Source organism: Rhinatrema bivittatum, chromosome 4 (genome assembly GCF_901001135.1).
Source record: "Rhinatrema bivittatum chromosome 4, aRhiBiv1.1, whole genome shotgun sequence".
NCBI lineage: Eukaryota > Metazoa > Chordata > Amphibia > Gymnophiona > Rhinatrematidae > Rhinatrema > Rhinatrema bivittatum.
Window position 1 is genome coordinate 242,663,784 of NC_042618.1, and position 23,296 is coordinate 242,687,079.

The following is a 23,296-nucleotide window of genomic DNA, read 5'->3' on the forward strand; positions in this document are numbered from 1 at the left end:
GACATATTAGTAAAAATTTGTAACCTATCAAAATCATCCATTGTACCTGAAGACTGGAGGGTGGCTAATGTAACACCAATATTTTAAAAGGGCTCCAGGGGCAAACCGGGAAACTACAGACCAGTTAGCCTGACTTCAGTGACAGGAAAAATAGTTCTAAATATCAAAATCACAGAACATATAGAAAGACATGGTTTAATGGAACAAAGTCAGCATGGCCTTACCCAAGGCAAGTCTTGCCTCACAAATCTGCTTCATTTTTTTGAAGGAGTTAATAAACATGTAGATAAAGGTGAACCGGTAGTTGTAGTGTATTTGGGTTTTCAGAAAGCATTTGACAAAGTCCCTCATGAGAGGCTTCTAAGAAAACTAAAAAGTCACGGGATAGGAGGCGATGTCTTTTCATGGAATATAAACTGGTTAAAAGACAGGAAATAGTAGGATTAAATGTTCAATTTTAGGGATGTGAATCGTTTTTTGACGATTTTAAAAAATCGTCGATATTTTTTAAATAGTCAAAAATTGTTAGAGTGCGCGATACAATACAAATTCCCCCGATTTATCGTCAAAAATCGTTAAATCGGGCACGGGAATTATTTGGGGGGAGGGTGGGAAAACCGGCACACCAAAACAACCCCTAAACCCACCCCGACCCTTTAAAACTAATCCCTTACCCTCCCCCACCCTCCCGAACCCCCCAAAATGTTAAATTACCTGGTGGTCCAGTGGGGGGGGGGGGGGTCCCGGTATGATCTCCCACTCTCGGGCCATCTGCGCCATTTTGGTTGCCACTAATATAAATGGCGCCGATGGCCCGATAAAAAAAACCCCCACCCGACCCTTTAAACCGACCCCCTTAGCCTCCCCCACCCTCCCAACCCCCCCCCCAAAACCTTTTAAAATTACCTGGTGGTCCGGGGGGGGGGGGGGCGCAGGGAGCGATCTCCCGCTCTCGGGCCATCGGCTGCCACTCATAAAGATGGCGCCAATGGCCCTTTGCCCTTACCATGTGACAGGGTATCCGTGCCATTGGCCGGCCCCTGTCACATGGTAGGAGCACTGGATGGCCGGCGCCAATGGCACGGATACCCTGTCACATGGTAAGGGCAAAGGGCCATCGGCGCCATTTATTTTAGCGCAGCTGATGGCCTGGGAATGGGAGATCGCTCCCCGCGGCCCCCCTGGACCACCAGGTATGTGTAAAAAGTTTTGGGGGGGGTCGGGAGAGTGGGGAGGCTATGGGGTAATTTTAAAGGGTCGGGGTGGGTTTTTTTTATCGGCGCGGGCCTCACTAAAAAAAATTAGTGATGTGAATTGGAATCGGAACCGATCCCAATTCACATCTCTAACGATCAGATTTCCCCCCCTCCCCCAGCCGAACCCGATCGTTAAAATGATCGGGCACATGATTCACATCCCTATTCAATTTTCTCAGTGGAAAAGGGTAAACAGTGGAGTGCCTCAGGGATCTGTACTTGGACCGTTGCTTTTCAATATATATATAAATGATCTGGAAGGGAATACGATGAGTGAGGTTATCTAATTTGTGGACGATACAAAATTATTCAGAGTGGTTAAATCACAAGTGGATTGTGATACAATACAGGAGGACCATGCAAGACTGGAAGATTGGGCATCCAAATGGCAGATGAAATTTAATGTGGACAAGTGCAAGGTGTTGCATACTGGGAAAAATAACAGTTGCTGTAGTTACATGATGTTAGGTTCTATATTAGGATCTACCACCCAGGAAAAAGATCTAGGCATCATAGTGGGTAATACTTTAAAATCGTCGGCTCAGTGTGCTGTAGCAGCCAAAAAAGCAAACAGAATGTTAGGAATTATTAGGAAGGGAATGGTTAATAAAACAGAAAATGTCATTGATATGTTTCATTGGTGTTGTGGGCCCTTGGTTGTAGCAAGAGATGGAACCTCCAACAGGGAGGAGTTCTGTGGGGACTTGCTGCGATAGGCTGGCTCTAATGGTACACACACAGAAGTCAAGAGAGTCTTTATTATACAGCCGATAATGGAAATAAACCGAGGAGTGGGCAGAATATCTCTGCACATACAGGAAACAGAGAGTAGGATTAAATGTCAATTTTCTCAGTGGAAGGGTGCCTCAGGAATCTGTATTGGGACCCTTACTTTTCAATATGGGGCGGATTTTAAAACGAGCGCGAATAGCCTACTTTTGTTTGCGCTCCAGGCGCAAACAAAAGTACGCTGGATTTTAGTAGATACGCGCGGAGCCGCGCGTATCCGCTAAAATCCTGGATCGACGCGCGCAAGGCTATCGATTTCGTATAGCCGGCACGCGCCGAGCCGCGCAGCCTACCCCCGTTCCCTCCAAGGCCGCTCCGAAATCGGAGCGGCCTCGGAGGGAACTTTCCTTTGCCCTCCCCTCACCTTCCCCTCCCTTCCCCTACCTAACCCACCCGCCCGGCCCTGTCTAAACCCCCCCCCTTATCTTTGTCGGGGGATTTACGCCTCCCAGAGGGAGGCGTAAATCCCCGCGCGTCAACGGGCCTCCTGCGTGCCAGGACGCGACCTGGGGGCGGGTCCGGAGGGCGCGGCCACGCCCCCAGGCCGCCCCGGGCCGTAGCCACGCCCCCGGAACGCTCCCGACACGCCCCGAAAACGCCGCGCGGTTCGGGCCCGCCCCCGACATGCCCCCCCGACACGCCCCCTCCGAAAACCCCGGGACTTACGCAAGTCCCAGGGCTCTGCGCGCGCAGGTAGGCCTATGTAAAATAGGCTTCCCGGCGCGCAGGGCCCTGCTCGCGTAAATCCGCCCGGTTTTGGGCGGATTTACGCGAGCAGGGCTCTGAAAATCCGCCCCTATATTTATAAAGAAAGAAATACGACAAGTGAGATAATCAAATTTGCAGATGATACAAAATTGTTCAGCGTACTTAAATCACAAGCAGATTGTGAAAAATTGCAGGAAGACCTTGTGAGTCTGGAAAATTGGGCATTCAAATGGCAGATGAAATTTAATGTGGATAAGTGCAAGGTGATGCATATAGGGAAAAATAACCCATGTTATAGTTACACAATGTTAGGTTGCATATTAGGAGCTACCACCCAAGAAAGAGATCTAGGCGTCATAGTGGATAACACATTGAAGTCATCGGTTCAGTGTGCTGCGGCAGTCAAAAAAGCAAACAGAATGTTGGGAATTATTAGAAAGGGAATGGTGAATAAAACGGAGAATGTCATAATGCATCTGTATCGCTCCATGGTCAGCCCGCACCTTGAATACTGTGTACAATTCTGGTTGCTGCTTCTCAAAAAAGATATAGTTGCGATGGAGAAGGTACAGAGAAGGGCGACCAAAATGAAAAGGGGATGGAACAGCTCCTCTATGAGGAAAGACTAAAGAGGTTATGACTTTTCAGCTTGGAGAAGAGACGGCTGAGGGGGGATATGATAGAGATGTTTAAAATCATGAGAGGTCTAGAACAGGTAGATGTGAATCGGTTATTTACTCTTTCAGATAATATAAAGACTAGGGGGCAGTCCATGAAGTTAGCATGTGGCCCATTTAAAACTAATCGGAGAAAGTTCTTTTTCACTCAACGCACAATTAAACTCTGGAATTTGTTGCCAGAGGATGTGGTTAGTGCAGTTGTGTAGCTGTGTTTAAAAAAGGATTGGATAAGTTCTTGGAAGAGAAGTCCATTACCTGATATTAATTAAGTTGCTATTTCTGGCAACAGTAACATGGAATATACTTAGTTTTGGGGTACTTGCCAGGTTCTTATGAACTGGATTGGCCACTGTTGGAAACAAGATGCTGGGCTTGATGAACCCTTGGTCTGACCCAGTATGGCATGTTGTTATGTTGTTATATTCTTATATGGCAAAGCTGGATCACTTGGAAGAACCCAGCAAATCCCTATTGCTCACTTCCAGAAATATGAAGTGGAGATACCAGTTTTATTAGGCTAGTAATTGTTTACAGAACTGTCCTCCAGAAATTTAGCCAAACCTTTGAAACTTAGTTATACTATTAGTCTTGACCATATCTGGCAACAAGTTCCTTAATATAGCTGTTCATTGATAGATGTAACCCCCTTTCTAGGAGAAGTACTCCTAAGGACATACAATCTTATTTATATTTTCTGGGGCTGCTCTGGCTAGCTATTCATTCCCACGCTCTTAATCCATGGAGGGATTCTTTTTATGGGGGGGGAGTTCTTGCTTATGGCACAGACGATGAAAGAACATCACCAGTGTGTGCGCTGTACTTTAAGTGCTTCCCATGAGGTGAGAGGCTGTAAGAACTCAGACAGAACCAGGACTGGGTGTTAAAATAAAGTTTACTGATTCTTAAATTAAATTCCATTGTTCAAAATGATGAGTGTACATCTGATTATAGTTTCAGGGTTTCTTTCCCTGTAGATAGGTGTCCTTATTCTAGACCTCTGGGTAGAGCTCATGGTGATTTTAAATGCAGTTACTCTCCCAGCGGCTATGCTGTGAAAATCCTAGTGAAGGGGTCCCATTTGCTTTGCCAAAATCCTACCTTTAGAAATCTTCTCTCCCATAGACACCCAGCCTGTCCTGTTTTCTTGTGAGGAAATCCAAATAGGATTTCCTTCTTTTGCTCTTCCTTGGATTCAAGTGTCCATTTTCCTTATCTGTTACTTTAGGTGATTTGATGACCTTCGGAGTGAGGAAACTCACACAAAGATGAGATTTGTACAATGTTCTGAGTCCATCAAGCTAGGTTGAGAGAACATTGTACAAATCTCATCTTTGTGTGAATTTCCTCACTCCGAAGGTCATCAAATCTTCCCAAGAGTGTACTGTTCTGTTCATACGTTTCACTCTGAATGTCAAAGTGGCCCCTAACCCCTACACTACTAACTAAACCTCACCTCGAGTTACTAGGTGGGCCTCATATAGAGGTATAAATACCTACATAGTATAAGGGCCTTGCCTTATAGCTAGTCTCTCTCTCTCGCTCTCTTGTGGTTGTAGGTAGGAATTGCAACAATTGTGGTACTTACCACAATGTGTGAAAAAGTTATTGCACTCTGTGGTAATACCTATATGAAGTGCTAAGATACACCCCTTTTCCTATTGCATGCGATATTTACTACATTTTGATAAATCCAGGCCTAAGTGTGTTCTAAGTACAGGGATAGTGGCAAGATCCGATAGGGATGCCACATGGAAAAATACATTTTTTTATTTCATAATCTTCTGCTAGTTAGTTTCATGTAATATCCTCTAGTCCTAGTATTGTGCACGCATAAGTTTGTAAACCTCTACTATATCCCCTCTCAGTCATCTTGTCTACAAACTGAAGAACCCTAACCAGTTAAGTCTTTCCTCGTAATAGAGCCGTTCCATTCCTTTACCATTTATGTTGCACTTCTCTGAATTTTTTCTACTGCTATATCTTTTGGCAACCAGAACTACACACAATACTCCAGATGCAGTTGCACCATGGATCAATACAGAGGCATTATTTATTCACATTTTTTTAATATTCAATTTGTTTTTTGGCTGCTCTACAAACTGACCCAATAATTTTAGTGTGTCTTCCACAAGGACTCCAAGATTCTTCTTCTGAGTGGTGAAACCTAATGTGGAATCCACTGCACTATGTTCATCTATAGTAGGTAGGATTTTTTTTCCCTATGTGAATCACTTTGCATCTGTCCACATTAAATTGTATGTGCTTTTCAGATGCTCATTCCTCCAGTTTTGCAAGGCCCTACTGCAACACCTCACTATCCATTTGATTTTTAACAACTTTGAATAATGTTGTGTCACTTCAGATTTGATCACCTCACTCATTACTTTCTCTTCCAGATCCTTTATGAATATGTTAAACAGGTTCAAGCACAGATCCCTGGGTCACTCCACTATTCATCTTTTTCTATTGGGAAAACTGACCATTGACTTTGTTTCCTATTTTTTTAACCAATTAGCTGCAATAGAACATTGCTTCCTATCCTACCATTTTTTAGTTTCCAGAAGAGTCTCTTATGAGGAGCTTTGAGAAATGTCTTCAGAAAATCCAGAATCATCATATTGACTGGCTTGCCCTTATTGACATGTTTAACATAGTAACATAGTATTGTCTGCTAGGGATGTGCATTTGTTTGCGATGAAATAGAGACAATATTTCCTATTTCGTCGCATTTCGGGGGGGGGGGGGGGGGAGGTCGACAAAACGATAAGAAAACCCACGAAACCCATGAAATTTCACATTTAATTAATTGCAAACCCCCACCTTCCCGACCCCCCAAGACTTGCCTGACACCCCCCCCCCCCCCCAAGACTTACCGAAAAGTCCCTGGTGGTCCAGCAAGGTCCCAGGAGTGATCTCCCCCTCTCGGGCTGTCGGCTGCCACTAATCAAAATGGCGCCGATGGCACTTTGCTTTTACCATGTGACAGGGGCTATCAGTGCCATTGGTTGGCCCCTGTCACATGGTAGGAGCAATGGATGGCCCACGCCGTTTTTTAAGAGATGGTTCGGCCGAATCACATCTCTATTGTCTGCAGAAAAAGACCAAATGGTCCATCCAGTCTGCCCAGCAAGCTTCCCTTGGCAGCAACTGTCTCAATGTACAAGTTACCCCCAAGTATCTGCTAAAGGCAGTATCTGTCATTCTGTGCAACATGCCTTATGTTAAGGATAGTAATACTTACAAGCAAGACCAAGCAACTGTCAAACCCATAACAAAATTACTGCAACATTTTTACTTGGTTAGTGACCTTTCTGATAATTCTGACAATATTGCTTTAATGTTCTTTGCTTTTGGAATAGGCCATAGAAGCTTCATCTCCAATGTTAGTGCATCAGTACCCCAGATCATAAACACTGTGGCCCAGTGTTGATTGTTTTCAGAACCCAATACCCTTTTTTCCCTGCCCCACTGTTAAAGTGGAGAGCAATGTTGCAGTTGTATCTAAATTATCAAGGATAATTGGTTAAGGGTAGTTATCCTCCATGCCTTCTGGGTAAGGGTACTAACTGTTATTCCATGCAGGTTCCCCCCATGCACTCTTTTTTTCATTATCATCCTCAAGCCTTTAGGGATCCACAGGAGGAATAGCCTAGTGGTTAGAGCAGTGGACTATGAACCAGGAGACCAGGGTTCGAGTCCTGCTGTCGCTCCTTGTGACCTTGGGCAAGTCACTTTACTCTCCATTGCCTCAGGTACAAAAACTTAGATTCTCTGGGGATAGGGAAATACCTACAGTACCTGAATGTAAACCGGTGTGATATCTCAATTGAGATCAAATGTTGGTATATAAAAAATAAATAAATAAATAAATAAATCCCATGTCCACTGTTTATGTACAAATTATTCAACAAATTCTAGTAGATTGGTAAGGCAGGATTTCCCTTTGCTAAAACCATATTGGCTATTCCCAGTTAGGATATGTCTATTCATATACTCAATAACTTTTTTTTTCAGATTACTTCTACCATTTTCTCCTGAAATGACCTCAGGCTTACTGTGTATAGTTTCGCAGATCACCTCAGGAGTTCTTCTTAGAAATGAGTGTTATATTGGCCACCTTCCAGTCTTCAAGTATTGTGGATGATTTTAATGATAATTTACTGACTAGTAACAGGTCTGCAGTTTAAAATTTTAGTTCTTTCAAAACTCAATGGTGAATACCATCCCATCTACTTGGCCTCCCCTCCTCTACTATTAAACCCCTACAAATGTTCCAGAACGCTGTAGCCAGGGTCATTACTAATACATGGAAATCTGACCATATCACCCCCATAATCAGAGACCTCCACTGGCTCCCTATCTCAGCACGCATCCTCTTTAAAACACTTTGCATAATTCATAAATCCATCTACTGTCATAACTCCAACTGGCTAGACGAACCCTTCCACCTCACACTCTCTGAACGACCCACTAGGGCTGTCAACAGAGGAACCCTCAAATTTCCTTCTCTTAAAAAAGCCCACCTCTGCTCCACAAGGGTTCGCACATTTTCCATTGCAGGTCCTAGGCAATGGAATGCACTCCCTCCTATGCTCAGACTTGAACCATGCTACTCTAAATTTCGAAAGAAACTAAAGACATGGCTCTATCGACAAGCCTACCCAGACTAGACCCAACCCCCGCCTGCCCATGCTCTCCTGCTACTCGCTTACAAGTTAAATGGCTAACTTGCTCCCTTACTGCCCCCCTCTTAAGGTTCATGTATATAAGTCCCCACCTTGTACATACGTTTTTTTTTCCCCACCAACACCTTTGCCCCTCCACAGCATATCACTTGTTATATTTTTTGTTAGTTTATGCTTTATTTCCTCCTGCGCTGCACCTCTTAGTTACTACTCCTCTTTCCCCCCCTTCCCTGTTCATTGTATTTTTCCTGCTGTCAGTTACAATGTAAACTGGTATGATGTTGTACACTAATGTCGGTATATAAAAGCCTCAAATATATAAATAAATAAATTTGTTACTTTTAGTTTGTCAGTCTGCTACATGGGCGGTTCTATAATGAGTCAGGGTGAGTGGCCACTGCAGGCGGCAGAATTTTGAGGTGGCAAAAAATGCCCCTCTCAGAACGCCACTGTGGCATCCACCTCACCCTGCCTGCCCCTGTCAAGGCTACTGCCCCGGGCCAGTGGCAGCAGAAAAGAGGAGGTTGCTGCTGTGGGCCATTGCCACCAGAGGCCAGGCCGGCAGCGTGGAGGAGAGAGTAGGGCTGCCGCCGCACCCGCTGGAGGCCAAGCTGGTGGCGTGGGGGAGGGAGGAAAGACGACGATGACACCGGAGGCCAGGCCAGTGGCATACAGGAGGGAGGAGCATTGCTGCCACACTCACCGTAGGTCAGGCCAGCGGCATGGAGGAGGGAGGAGGGACATCGACGATGGCACCGGAGGCCAGGCCGGCAGCATGGAGGAGGGAAGAGGGATGCCAATGCCACTGAAACCGATGGAGGCCAGGCCAGTAGCATGGAGGAGGGAGGAGGGATGGGGGTGGAGCAAGAGGGGGGTACGCGATCATGGGGCGGTGGGAGGGGTGCTATCTCATCCCTCACCTCAGGCAGCAGATTTCCTTGAGCTGCCCCTTTTCTGCTCTGTTACATCTTATAGTTTCACTGTAATTTGCATCAGTTCCTATGAATCATCACCCTCAAAGAACACTTCCAGATTGGGTATCTGTCCAAAATCTTCCTCAGTAAAGACTGAAGCAAAGAATTTTGTTTTTCTGCTATGCCTTGTTCTCTTTGAGTGTTCCTTTTACCCCATGATCATTTAGTGGTTCTTGTTTCTGATGTATTTGAAATAATTTGTATTATTAGTTTTTGCCTCTATGGCTCGTTTCTTTTCAAATTTTGTATTAGCTTGCCTTATAAATGTTTTACATCTAATATCCAGTGGGAGTACTGAGAGGAGAGGATCACCTTGTTCGTGGCTGAAGAGAATCAGTAAGTACTGCTTTGGGAATTTTAGAACTTAAAACTTTTGGGGAGAATTAACTATTGGGGTATATTCTTTAATGTGTTTGTCTGTCTATATTAAATAGCTAGTCAGAAGCAGGCAAAAGCCAGGCGTTTGTGTATTTATATTTCTTTTTCTCTTACCCCTCTCCCACCCACCCCTAGCTCATTCTTTGATTTATAAGCAGGAGAAACTTTCAAGTAAAAAAAAAAAAAAGTCAGCCTTTTAACTTAAATTCAGGCCTTATCAAGAGTTTAATCATCCCCTTTTAGGTCACCAAAGAAATTAAAAAATAAAATTTCAGAACTATCAGTAAAAATTTGTAACCTATCATTAAAATCATCCGATGTACCTGAAGATTGGAAGATGGCCAATGTAACCCCTATATTTAAAAAGGGATCCAGGGGTGATCCAGGAAACTATAGACCAGTGAGCCTGACTTCAGTGCTGGGAAAAATTATGGAAACTGTTATAAAAAAATAAAATCACAAAAGATTTAGATAGACATGGTTTGATGGGACACAACCAACATGGATTTACCCAAGGGAAGTCTTGCCTCACAAATCTCTTACATTTTTTTGAAGGGGTGAATAAACATGTGGACAATGGTGAACTGGTAGATGTGGTATATTTGAATTTTCAGAAGGCATTTGACAAAGTCCCTCATTAGAGGGTTCTAAGAAAACTAAAAAGTCATGGGATAGGAAGTGATGTCCTTTTGTGGATTGCAAGTTGCTTAAAAGACAGGAAACAGAGAGTAGGATTAAATGGTCAGTTTTCACAGTGGAAAAAGGTAAACAGTGCAATGCTTCAGGGATCTGTACTTGGACTGGTGCTTTTTAATATACTTGTAAATGATTTGGAAAGGGTTACAACGAGTAAGGTGATCACATTTGCGGATGACACAAAACTATGCAGAGTAGTTAAATCTCAAGCAGATTGTTATGAATTGTAGGAGAACCTTGTGAGACTGGAAGATTCGGCTTCCAAATGGTAGATGAAATTTAACGTGGAGAAGTGCAAAGTGTTGCATATAGGGAAAAATGACCCATGCTATAGTTATACAATGTTAGGTTCTTGTTATGACCATCGGCCGTGGGCAGTTGCGGCCAACCCAACTCACGTCCTGCCATGCCTAGCCTCCACTCTGGGGGTACTCGCGGCTCTGGCCAGCCACTGTAGCTGCACTATTCCTGTCCCTCCTGGCGGCTGGGATGCCACCAACCCACTCTCTGACTCCAGGCCTCCCTAGGCGCGCACACGCGCCATCTGTTCTCTTTTTAAAGGGACAATGGCGGGAACTCCTGGGCCATCCCCGACTGATGACATCATTCCCCTGAGATATTTAAGCACCTCCTTTTGCCTACGCAAACTGACTTGGCAACGAGTTCCCTGAGCTCTCTGGTGCTTGTTCCTGCCTTCGGACCTGCGGTTTTGCCTTGGATCTCTACTCTCCGTTCTGGAATCTGGCTCAGGCACCCATTCTTCAGGGGCTTGCTTGCACTTCCTATCCAGAGACTCCATCTCCGTGCTTCCCCGCTCCTCGGGGTAGCCCCTGCACTCCTTACCAGAGTTCCTGTCTGCTCGCTTCCCTGCTCCTCAGGGTAGCCTCAGCATTACCTTATCCGAGATCCTGTTTTTATGCTTCCCCGCTCCTCGGGGCAGCCTCAACCTCTACATTAGAGACTTTGACTCTATGTTTCCCCGCTCCTCAGGGCAGCCTCCATGTCTCTACTCCAGACACTCTGTCTCTACGCTTCCCCGCTCCTTGGGGTAGCCTCACCACCGCTGCACCAGAGACTATGACTCTACACTTCCCTGCTCCGCGGTGCAATCTCTACTTCACTATACCAGAGACTCTGACTCTATGCTTCCCCGCTCCTCGAGGCATACGTCACTACGCCAGAGATTCTGTCTCAGCGCTCCCCATTCCTCGGGGTCTGCCCAGCACACCTCTGCATCAGAGGTCCCATCTCTGGTACATCCTATCTCCAGGCCTGCCAAGTACTACGACTCCTCGGAACCGTGTCTCTCCAGCCCCGCTCCTCGGGGTGCCTCGCAGTATAACCAGCGCAGGTACCTGCAATCAAATGGCAATGACGCAGGGTGTCTCCCTCACATCTGAACTACAGTCGTGTCCCTGCTGCCCCTGTTCCAGCTGGCCTCGTCTCCCGACAGTAAGGACCTGTGGGGCCCTACCCCTCAGGTAGCATCAACCTCCACCTCAGGCCAAGGGTCCACAAAACCTACAAACCTAACAGTTCTATATTAGGAGTTACCACCCAGGGAAGAGACCTAAGCATCATAGTGGACAATACATTGAAATCGTCGGCTCAGTGTGCTGTGGCGATCAAAAAAGCAAACAGAATGTTCGGAATTATTAGGAAGGAATAGACAATAAAACGGAGGATGTCGTAATGCCTCTGTATTCACTCCATGGTGAGACCGCACCTTGAATACTGTGTGCAGTTCTGGTCACTGCATCTCAAAAATGATATAGCTGTAAGGGAGAAAGTGCAGAAAAGGACAACCAAAATGATAAGGGGCATGGAACGGCTGCCCTATGACTAAAGGCTAAAGAAGTTAGTGCTGTTCAGTTTGGAGAAGAGATGACTGAGGGGGGATATGATAGAAGTCTACAAAATCATGAAAGGACTTGAACAAGTGAATGTAAATCGGTTATTTATGTTATGTTTTGGTATGGATGTGGACCCTGGACCAGAGAGAGAGGTGTCACCACGCACAGGGAGGAGCCCCATGGGCCTTACTGCTAGTAGGCATGGTCTCAGTAGTTAGGACACAGCTGTAGTATAGACTTTATTATGGGAGAAAGAGAGAGCATAACCCGTGGAGCGGGTACTGCAATCAAAGTACAGCTCTTAGCTGAGGGGTAAACCCAGGAAGGTACCTCAGATGAGACAATCCAGTAGTGGTCCGCAGTGTGGGGTACGCCGAGGATGACTGTACAAGGCCGATGGTGTAAAGGACGTCTGAGGTCCTGGAGCCCAGAAGTACTTGTAGAGGAAATAGCAATCTTCCTGCAGCACAGGTAGAAGTAGCAAATCCTGCTGGTGAAAATGCAGTAGTGGCCCGAGGCTTGGGGTACACCGCAGAGAGAATCCCAGCAAGGCTTGGCAGAGATGAAGTGATATGAACTCACAAGGCTCAGAGGAGTGGATAACCTAGGAATGCGGAAGAGTCCCTGAGGAGTGGGTACTCAGAGTGTTCCCCACGAGACAGAAACAGAAAGTCCAAGGAGAAGCGGATTCAGCAATGAGGAGAACTCTTTGCTAACCCGTTTGAGTGTAGGTCCAATCAGCTTAAATACAGTGAGGTGGTGACATCATGTGGAGGGGACGCCCCCGAAGTTCCTGCCATGACGTGTATTAAAGATGGCCTGTGCGTACGTGTGCATGCTAGGTGACTCCAGGAACAAGATGGCGGTTGGCATCGCCCACGCCGTCCCAGGGACGCCAGGGAGGTTGGCGTTCACTGGCGGAAGCCACCATTCTTCCGAAAATTGTGAAAGTAGCAAGAAAAGAGGTGAGCATGAGAGGTCGCAGCTGTCTGCGACCGACGGGCGCAACAAGTTATTCTCTCAGATATTAGAAGGACCAGGGGGCACTCAATGAAGTTAGCAAATAGCTTATTTAAAACTAATCGAAGAAAATACTTTTGCACTCAGTGTATAGTTAAGCTCTGGAATTCCCTGCCAGAGGATGTGGTTACAGCAGTTAGTATAACTGGATTTCAAAAAGGTTTGGATAAGTTCCTAGAGGATAAATCCATAAACTCCCATTACGGTAATTAATAAGCAATAGTAGCTTATGATCTATCAAATGTTTGGGTACTTGCCAGGTACCTTGTGACTTCGATTGGCCACTCTTGGAAACATGATACTGGGCTTGATGGACCCTTGGTCTGACCCAGTATGGCATTTTCTTATGTTCTTATGCTCTTATGTTCATTTCACGGACTCTACTTGTATGCATTCCTACTCCCATAACAATCTAAACTTAACTAAGAACTGAACAAAATTAAGATGAAGGCAGCAGTCCAGCAGCATGAGGGGGGTCTTCCCCTCTTTTGCATCGAGTGTCACATGTATGATTTTTTTCCGTTTGTGAGAGGTTGTATGAGTGTACCCAGTGCAAAGAGGTCCTGTCAAAGAACAAGTCCAATCTCTGAAGGCTAGAGTGGCAGACCTGGAGGAGCTGAGGCAGACAGAGAGTAATATACATGAGACCTTCAGGGTCATAGTAGCCAAGTCCCAACTCCAGTCTGGCAGCCCTGGTGCTGCTTTGGAAGAGGAAGGTCTTCTGTTCAGAAAGTATCAACCTGGCACAGCAGGAATGATCTTGTAGCAAGGACCTGCTCTCCAGGTGCTACATTGTCCTCTCACACCGAGGATGTGTCTCCCAGGGCTCCTGCCCAGGAGGGAAGGGTTAGGTCGACCATCATAGTTGGTGTTTTGATTATTAGACATGTAGATAGCTGGGTGCATGGTAGGCATGAGGATCACCTGGTAATATGCATATCTGGTGTGAAGGTGGCTGACCACGCATCACCTAAGGATTTTAGACAGTGCTGCGCGCATGTTATAAAATCAGCGCATCCCTGTGCGTGTGCCGGGAATCGCGCACACATGGATGCCTGAGTGTCCTTTTTAAAATTTACCTTTAAATTTGTTCACACAGTTCAAATCCCAACCTCTCAAATCAGAAAATTATCCCTATAAATTCTACCTAACCTTTATGACAAAACATTCTCTTGAAAGTACAAAAATTCAGAAACATGAGGATACAAGTATAAGAAATCTTTGACTGAAGAGGAACTAAAATGGTGATGTTGTCAGTGGCACAGGTACTTATGATCATGCTATTATCATTGCTACCAAAGTTGGCATGGAGAAATAGCTTAGTGGTTACAACAGCAGGCTGAAAAACAAGTAAGTCAGAGTCCAAATCCCACTTTTTTCCACTGATGCCTCTTTTGACCTTAGGCAGGTCACTTTGCTCTTCACTGCCCCAGGTACTAAATTAAGGGCTGGATTTACTAATACCGCTGGGCTCTCTGAATCCTGCGGTAACGAGGGGGAGGCAGGGGGGGCAGTCCTGCGATAGCTGGCAGCGATCTCACCTCCGCGGTGCGATCGCTGCCAGCGTCGTGCCAAATAACTACACCATAAAAGGTGCGAAACTGGCAGCGAAAACGCAGCGTACCTTTCGCTGTCGACAAAGTCTTCACGGCGTCAGCCCCGGTGCCGCCCCGACACCTCCTCTTCCGGGGCTGACGCCGCCCCTACTCTGCCCCGATCTTGGAATCGCGTGTGATCGGCTTGGAAAATGACCCCCTAAATAGTAAAAAACCTTCTCTGGGGCAGGGGCCAACTTCCTGTATCTGAATTGTAACTTTCCTCAAGTACAGGCTTTAAAAGATGAGTCATTAAATTCAAAGCTTAAAATATATTGACTCTGACACATACTTCTAACCTACAACACTCTAAATTATTGGCTTAGATTTTAGGTGCTGATCTGGTGCCATTTTTGAGTCATGAAAGAAATTCTTTTGCTGGAGACAAAAAAAAAATTGGTTGTGAAAGTGTTTCTTTCTGCTTTCTTCTTGAATCCCATTAGAGACATGCAGAAGGTGCAGCTAAAAATGGTGGCATGTAATGGACTTCTACCTTAATTGCCAAATTCTGTCACTGTGGAATTATAAGATGGGGGGAGGGGGAGGAGATGCTTGTAGTTGGAAGGAGGCCTCCAGGGCAGGACCTGTCCCCATTTTTAGATGTTATCATATCAACACTGTGAGCATGTTAATGTTTAACATTCACTTTGAGGCAGGGGTTACACTTTAGTAACTTTCAGTGGGCAAATGCAAAATAGTATGACATGCTGTCATCCATACACTAATTCACTTGCGCTAGTGTCTCTCATTTACATGCAGAAATGCATTAATTTTAGTGTGTACCCACTATGTCTTCTGACCTCAGTTTAAACATGCAGGCTAAAGTCTCAGTGCATAGCGTGCTATGTTTTCAGCATGCTAAGTAGCAGCCAGATCTGCAAAATGCTCCTCTACTGCAATTAGAAAAATCTACCTGTGTACCTGAAATTTTCTTCTGGCTACAAAATACTGCATTCTTCGGATGACTTTCACAGCTGATCTGTGTGTTTCCGTTAATCTGTTGAACATAAAAACACATACACAGAAATAAATGAAATGAAATGAAAAACAACAGTTGAGTTTAAAACACACAGTATGTGTGCATACATTTCTTAATATTATCATGCACAGTTTGGGTTTTCAAAATTTATCATAGTGAAAGACATTAGAATCAGGTCTAGAAAGAGATAATATATAGGAGATTAAAGAGGACAATTATCCCTGCATAAAAGTGGCATCTTTTAATTAGAAGAACATGAAGTATTTACACTCCTTGGTTTACTTTTATTGAGTTATTCCCAAACATTGCTCCTAAGAGCAACAGTTAAGGCCTTTGAGTCTCTGTGTGCATATACAGTATATGCCCATAGTGGGGCATCTTTTTTTTTTTATTTATATTTTATTAAAGTTTCTTCTTCATTTTACAATGCAAAAAGAAAAAAGAAAATATTGATTCACATCATCAAGAACATAACCATAAATGCATTACCTCCAAAATATCATGTGAAAACAATATCCAGCCCACTTAACGGGGAGTTACAAACAAGAAAATTAAAGGAAAATTTTCATATCTAACATGAAATTCTAGGAGAAAGCCTATTTATACTACCAGTTATTCCCACCTTTTAGGAGAGTTGGCTACCATGCTTAACCACCTTTATCTAAAAGAAAAGATTCCAAGTGAGGTGGTTCCAGAAACACAAACTTATTTTTTTGAAAAACAATTAAGCACTTACATGGGAATTTAAGATGGAAGGATGCCCCGAGGGATATCACTCTGTCTTAAATTCAAAAACTGTTTCCGCCTCAGTTGGGTATCTTTAGAAACGTCCGGAAATACTTGGATTTTCTGACCGCAAAACATAGTTTCTTTATTTCTAAAATAATTTTGGAGAACCAGATTTTTCTCGCTCTCCAAACTAAACATTACTAACAAAGTAGCTCTTGTTTGAATATCATCATTTGATGATTCAAGGAAAGATGTCAAATTAGGGCTAATAGGTACCAAAGTATCGATCCCTCCTTCAGGGTTCGATACAACTCTTTTTTTCACAGGTAAATAATACATTTTTGACACCACCAATTCCTTTGTTATTCCCAAAATTTCTTTTACATATTTGTTAAAAAGTTCTTGAGCAGATATCAACCTAATACAAGGAAAGTTCAAGAACCTTAGATTTTTCTTTTTCAATATGTTTTCAAAACTCTCCAATTTTTTGAAAATTATTAAGGAATCTTTCATAAACGCGGTACTTGCAACTTGAAATGTAGCCATTTGAGAGTTACTTGAATCATTCAAATTTTCCAAACGTACAATTCTTTCATTATGGTCTTCCAAGGTTTTCTTAGTTTCCATTGCCAGGTTGGTGGATTGAGCCATGGAAAGAGAAAGCATTCTTTCCATTTTGGTGACTACCCTCCATACATCTACCAGGGTGATGTTATCGGGAGGGGTTACTTCATCATTTATTTCAAGCAAATTACCTTCTGGCGTACTTCCCCTCTCAATAATTACAGAAGTCCCCTCCTGCCTTCCTGGTATCTGCCCTCTGGATTCCGGAGATGTTAGTTCCGTATTTAGGGGATCAGAATTTTTACTGATTCCCTCTTTACCAGAAGATATATTGGGGGACTGGTCTGTGGCGGGACTAACGGATGCCCCTGAGGAGAAGGAGATATCTGGGATGACTTCTCTAATGGACTGACTTACCCTCCTTATGAGGTGCTGGTCCATTGGTCCAATAATATCTCCTCGGGTTGGAGTGGAGATCGCCATCCTGGCCTTCCGCTTCTTTTCCATCCACAATTTTCCTCTTCCGATAAGCAAAACGATTAGCACTCAATCAAAAAGAAAAGGAAAGTTTCTCCCGGGGCGCGCCCCTTTGGTGCGCGGCTTCGGCGCGCCGGCGGCTGCGCGCCGCTATCCTCAGGTTTAAATAGAGGCAGCGGACCTTGATGACGTCAGATAGGCGGGGTCTGGTCAGCGCTCCTCCGTCTGGCGTCCCTCTCTGCCGCGCGGCTCCAAAACACGCTGCAGTTCTCTCAGCGCACCTCTCCACCGAGGTAACTCCCGCCTGCGCGCCGCTATCCTCAGGTTTAAATAGAGGCAGCGGGCCTTGATGATGTCAGATAGGCGGGGTCTGGTCGGCGCTCCTCCGTCCGGCGTCCCTCTCTGCCGTGCGGCTCCAAAACACGCTGCAGTTCTCTCAGCGCGTCTCTCCTCCGAGGTAACTCCCGCCTGCGCGCCGCTATCCTCAGGTTTAAATAGAGGCAGCGGGCCTTGATGACGTCAGATAGGCGGGGTCCGGTCGGCGCTCCTCCGTCCAGCGTCCCTCTCTGCCGTGCGGCTCCAAAACACGCTGCAGTTCTCTCAGCGCGTCTCTCCTCCGAGGTAACTCCCCCATAGTGGGGCATCTTATATAAGGAGAGAGTTGGAACCAAGCTTTTTTGAGATAATGGATATTTCCAAATATTGGAAGTTCTCCCCTTTGCCGGCTCTTTATCACCTACAGTCTCTCCATCCTATCCAGTCCATCAACTTGACTTTCTCTAACCTATTCCTCCTTCTGCCTGCCTCGGAGCAGCTATTTGAACTTCACAGTGGTAGAGTCGCTTTTTCCAAAGACTCAGGTATTAAACCCAAAGACAATTTCCCAAAAGACTTGCTAGTTCACACTCTCTAGATGATTCATCAAGCTGCGTTAGGGCTCTAGCACATAATCTGTCACATATATTGCATGATATAAGTGATATTTTGCATCTCCCCACCCAGATATCCTTTCCTATTACAATAACCTTCTTTGCATGCGATTTTCATGTATGAATAATGCGAGTGCATGCAAAGAAGGTCATTACTAGTCAATTTTATCTAAATATTTTATCACGGATGACAGAGAAGGTGGTCAGCCACAATAAAATATCTACACCTATTTGAAATGCATTAGATGTGTGGCAGGAGGCCCAGGACCCCAATGCAAGCCCTGAGGCTCCCACCACACATTTAAAGCAGCACAAAACTTTTTAAAAAGTTGCGACCAAATGGGGAAGTTGAGCCCGGGGGGCATCACAATACCCCAAAATGTGAAAAAGTTAAAAAAGAATTGCATGGTGATGGCCCTAGCTCCCCCTTCCCCTTCCCCAAACAATAAAATGTGGCCCTGGGCCCTGATACCTATACCCCACCCCCCAGTCACAACCCCACCCATCCCAGCCCCCGGGAAGTACCAACACTGAAATCCCCCACCCCAAACACTGAAGTCCCTTAATCATACCCCTCACTCCTTGGACCCCTTGAAGTCCCAACATTCAAACATCCCATCCCAACTCCAATGTTCCTCAATCAAAACCCCACCTCCCTCTCCCCACACCCTTCAATCCCCGAATCTAACCCCAGTCACAAAGCTGGGGCAAGGACAGGTCAGTGCCATTTTGGAGGCAGGTATGGGGGTTGAATATACATTGGGGGGAGGGGGAAAAAGACCTGGCTGGAAATTGAACCCCGTAGCATATAATTTTAAAAAGAGTGACTATGATAGACTAGGAAATTAGTTAAGAACTAAAAGGAGCAACTGCAAGGGTTAAAACTTTGCAGGAGCTGTGGACATTGTTTAAAAATATCATTTTGGAAGCCCATATAGAATGTATTCCTTGAATTAAAAAAGCACTATTTAGCCAGATAAGCGGGTAAGTAGCGGCCGCTGAATATACGCCTAGTTCAGAACCACCACTTAACCGTACAAGTCCCTTATATGGCTAAAGGTTACACGCACAAAAACTAGGTGTACATTGACCGGATCGTGGCAGAGTGAGTTAGTAGTATCACTTATACAGCTAACTAATGATATTTGGAGTTAGCTGCATAAGTATCCATGTAAGTTTAGACATGCCATACAGCACGTTTAAACTTAGCTGGGTAGACTTATCCAGCTAAGTGCCACTGAATATAGATCGTAATTTAGCCGGATAAGTTCTAACCGGCTAAGTTACTTACTTGGCTAACTTTGAATATCTACCCCTTTAAGAACTGAGGTCTTGCTATTTCTAACATTCATAAAGATGAGAATTTGCTTGGCAAAATTTTGTTTCTTTACTTTTCCTAAAATTTAAAACACTGAATCTATGGAAGAATGTTACAGTATGCCCCATTAAAACTATGAGAATATGCCCAGCTTTCCTGCTTTACCTCTAATGTAGTATACATTATTCAGAGCAGAAAATGTGAAGAAGGATGCTACAATAGTGAGGCAGGCCAGATGTTAAAAGAAGAAACAACTCACACAAACACTAGATCAATCAGCCCAGAGAAGACCAAGGTGACACTTCCATTGAAAGCACTTTTTGGAACCAGACCACTGCATCAATAACCTTATGATTAAGATACTTACAAGAAATTTTAAAACAATCCAGGAATGTAAAACTTTTGATATTAAAATGATCAGACATTTCAAAACTCACGAGAAAGGGCTCAACAATGCCCTAGATTTCTTAACCCATTATGAGTAATAAAATTTGACTGCATGACATCTTCTAATCACCCATCAACCACCCCCTTCTACTCATCCCCGTCACACTATAATGTGGAATGCTTTTAATGATTTGCTTATATTTTCTGGTTATGTCATCTTTTGCTCATTCTGTTTTGAGCTGTGGAAGGAAATGCTAGCTCCTGAAAGCTAATTTAAAAAATGCATCAAATTATTTAAATAATTCCCATGCAGCTTCACTTTGAGAGCATTCAGTTTATGAATTCAATCACAGGATTCCAACCAGGGTAAATCTTGCAGATCTTATAGGATGGGCTTAAACATTTTTTCGTTTGAAGTCATACATAATGTTCACCAATCTTTAGGAAACATTAACAGTAAGCAAGGCACAAATGCAAACTTACTAGGTTAACCAGTCTAAGTTCTTTCACATTCATGAACATGTGAATGTGCCTAAAATTCATTATCTTCTTTTTAGGGTAAAATGATTTGCAAAGTCCTATGCTCCACAGCAATGCTGGTATATTAACTTTGCATCTCAGTTGAGTCTGAGCTTGTGAGTGATAAGACATAAGACATGAGACTCTAGTTCTGACAGTGTCCAGGTACTGACTGACAAGGCCCTATTACATGGTACACAAAACATCCATTATTGCATGCTATGAATAGTAATGGAAGCTTCCATATTTTCCACATCAATAAACCACCAATTAAAGGAAGACCAAAGATTAGATAGCAAAGAGGAAAACTGGAAAAATGCAGAAATCAAATCAGTTCAGTACTTAAAGAAAGGGAAGACAACTGACATAAGGCAGGGAATGCACTGATGAATGTGAGATGATTACAACCTTAATTACACAAAGGTACTTAAAAGTAGAGATGTAAATCGGAACCGGAATCGGTTTGGATTCCGGTTCAGATTCACAAGTGGGTTTTTTCCCATCAGGCCCGTTCGCGTTTTCTTTATCGGCTGCCCGGCCGGGGTTATTTTTGTGTGCCGTTTTTCCCACCCTCCCCCAAAACGATAAGGGAAGCCCCACGATCAATATCGTGGGGTTTTCCTATTGTTTTGGGAGAGCCCCCGATTTCTGACGATTTTGAAAATATCGACGATATTTTCAATCGTCCGAAGCCCGATTCACATCCCTACTTAAAAGTACTTACACAAAAGAGAATGGATAAGGCCATTGAGCCTGATAGTATATATGCCAGGATATTATGTACTAAGAGCCTTGTTCAACCTGTCCTTAAAGACAGAGGGATGGAGGAAAGCAGATATAATCCAACTACACAAATTATCGACAACTTACGAATTATCATTAGTGTGTAAAACTATGGAAACCATACTAAAAAAAAAACCAACCAAAAACAGCGGAGTATCTAGAAACAAGTAGATTACAGGACATCAGAAAACATGGTTTTATAAAGGGAATATCCTATCAGACAAACCTGAATTCTTTAATGGGGTGCCTAAAGTGATGGGTCAGGGAGATGCAATAGATGTTGCCTATCAGGACATTTGTAAGGTTTTTGACACTGTTGCACACAGAAGACTGCTGGTATGCAAGATGAATGCATGAGAGTAGGACAAATGTCAAACTGGGTGAGGAATTGGTTGATTGCTAGGAACAGAGTGAGATGGTCAATGGAGTTTACTCTGGTGAAGTTAAAATAATCAGGGCTTGGTACTAAGGCCTGTTATTTTCAGTAACTTTCTTAGTGATATTGCTGAGAAACCTGAAGGAAAAATATGCTTGTTTGCAGATAATATAAATGCAATAGAGGAAAATTGCTAGAAGGGATGAGAAAATGAAAGCGTGTTTGAAAAACTAGAAGAATGGTCAAAGGTTTGGAAAATGGGCTTCAGAGCTAAAGAGTATAAAATCAGGTATTGGAGAGGCAAAAATACATTAACCACATATCAATTTGCAGGATAAGAACCGGAAACTGTTAAATATGATAAGGGAATAACTTGTATAGCAACCGGCCTGCACCATTTTGGTTTCAGATGACGATGGGTCTGGAGCCCATGGGGTGCTCCTGGCCACACTAGGCCACCAGATCATTAAAGGTGTGCCCAGGAGGGTGGATTAGGGTGGATCTGTGTGTGTGTGTGTGGGGGGGGGGGGGGATTATAAAAAACCAGGGAGTGTAAATTTGGAGCCCGGAAGAGAGAGGGAAGCTTTTAATCAAAGGTACAGGTTTGTGATGGAGGAGGGGCATTTGCCACATGAATTAAACATTCTTTTCTTTTTTATATATACTAGAAATGCCTCCTGAAGTGGTTGGGGGAAAGGACAGGGGTCTCACAAGACACTCAGGGGAGTTTCAATACTTTGGGAGGTCTGAATGGGCCACCAGCTCCCTTTAAGAAATTGCCTAGAAGCACATTAGCATCCCAATACTCCCAAGGAAAGTTAGCTACAACTCCTGAATTATGGCTAACTTTTAGGGAAATAATATGACTAGTGAAGCCATGTTGTTTCATTTCCATATCTGACGGAGTATACCGACAATTCCCTCATTGAACCTTAAGGAGCCTAGTTCAGGCTTTTAACCCAGGCATCTTTAAGGAAGAACAATGCAAGAGATTCTGGGTGAAGGGAAGTTCCCTTCACCCTGCCATAAGAGCCCAGGCCTAGAGAGCTCCCGGAGGAGCTGGCAGGACCTCGCAGTACATCTGTAAGTAATATGGGCCAGATTTTCAAAAGGTCACGCGCGCCGGGCCTATTTTAAAAAGGCCCGGTGACGCAAGTAAAGTCCCGGGACACGTGTAAGTCCCGGGGCTTTACTAAAGGGCGGGGCGGTCTGGGAGCGGGGGCAGGGTCAGAGTAAGTTTTGTGATAAAAAATAGAAAACGACAAAGGTAGGGGGGAAAGGGCACGCCCATGTTATAAAATCAGGCGTAGATTACAAAATCTGGCCCAAGGTGCACAAGTGTGCACCCCCTTGCACGCTCGGACTTTGGATTTTATAACATGCACAGGCACGCTCATGTTATAAAATTTGGGGGTCAGTGCATGCAAGGGGGTGCACAATTGTGCACCTTGCGTGCGCTGAGATGTGCTGGCTTCCTCCGTTCCCTCCCAGGCCACTCTGAAATTGGAGCGACCTGAGAGGGAAGTTCCCTTCCCCCTGGCCTGACCTTTCCACCCATTCCCCTAACCTTTCCACCCTAGCCCTACTCTATCCCCCCAATC

At 44.4% G+C, this 23,296-nt stretch overlaps 1 protein-coding gene across 1 annotated transcript in view; it reads right to left on the reverse strand.

The window, feature by feature from the left end:
* The window catches only part of LOC115090623 (potassium voltage-gated channel subfamily KQT member 1-like), a 713,074-nt gene extending 697,446 nt beyond the window's left edge, over positions 1-15,628 (reverse strand). Inside the window, exon 1 of the mRNA XM_029599984.1 lies at positions 15,556-15,628. Within this exon, the coding sequence (XP_029455844.1) occupies positions 15,556-15,588 (33 nt within the window). The 5' untranslated portion in view covers positions 15,589-15,628. The remainder of the gene's footprint in view (positions 1-15,555) is intronic.
* Between the last annotated feature and the right edge of the window lie 7,668 nt (positions 15,629-23,296).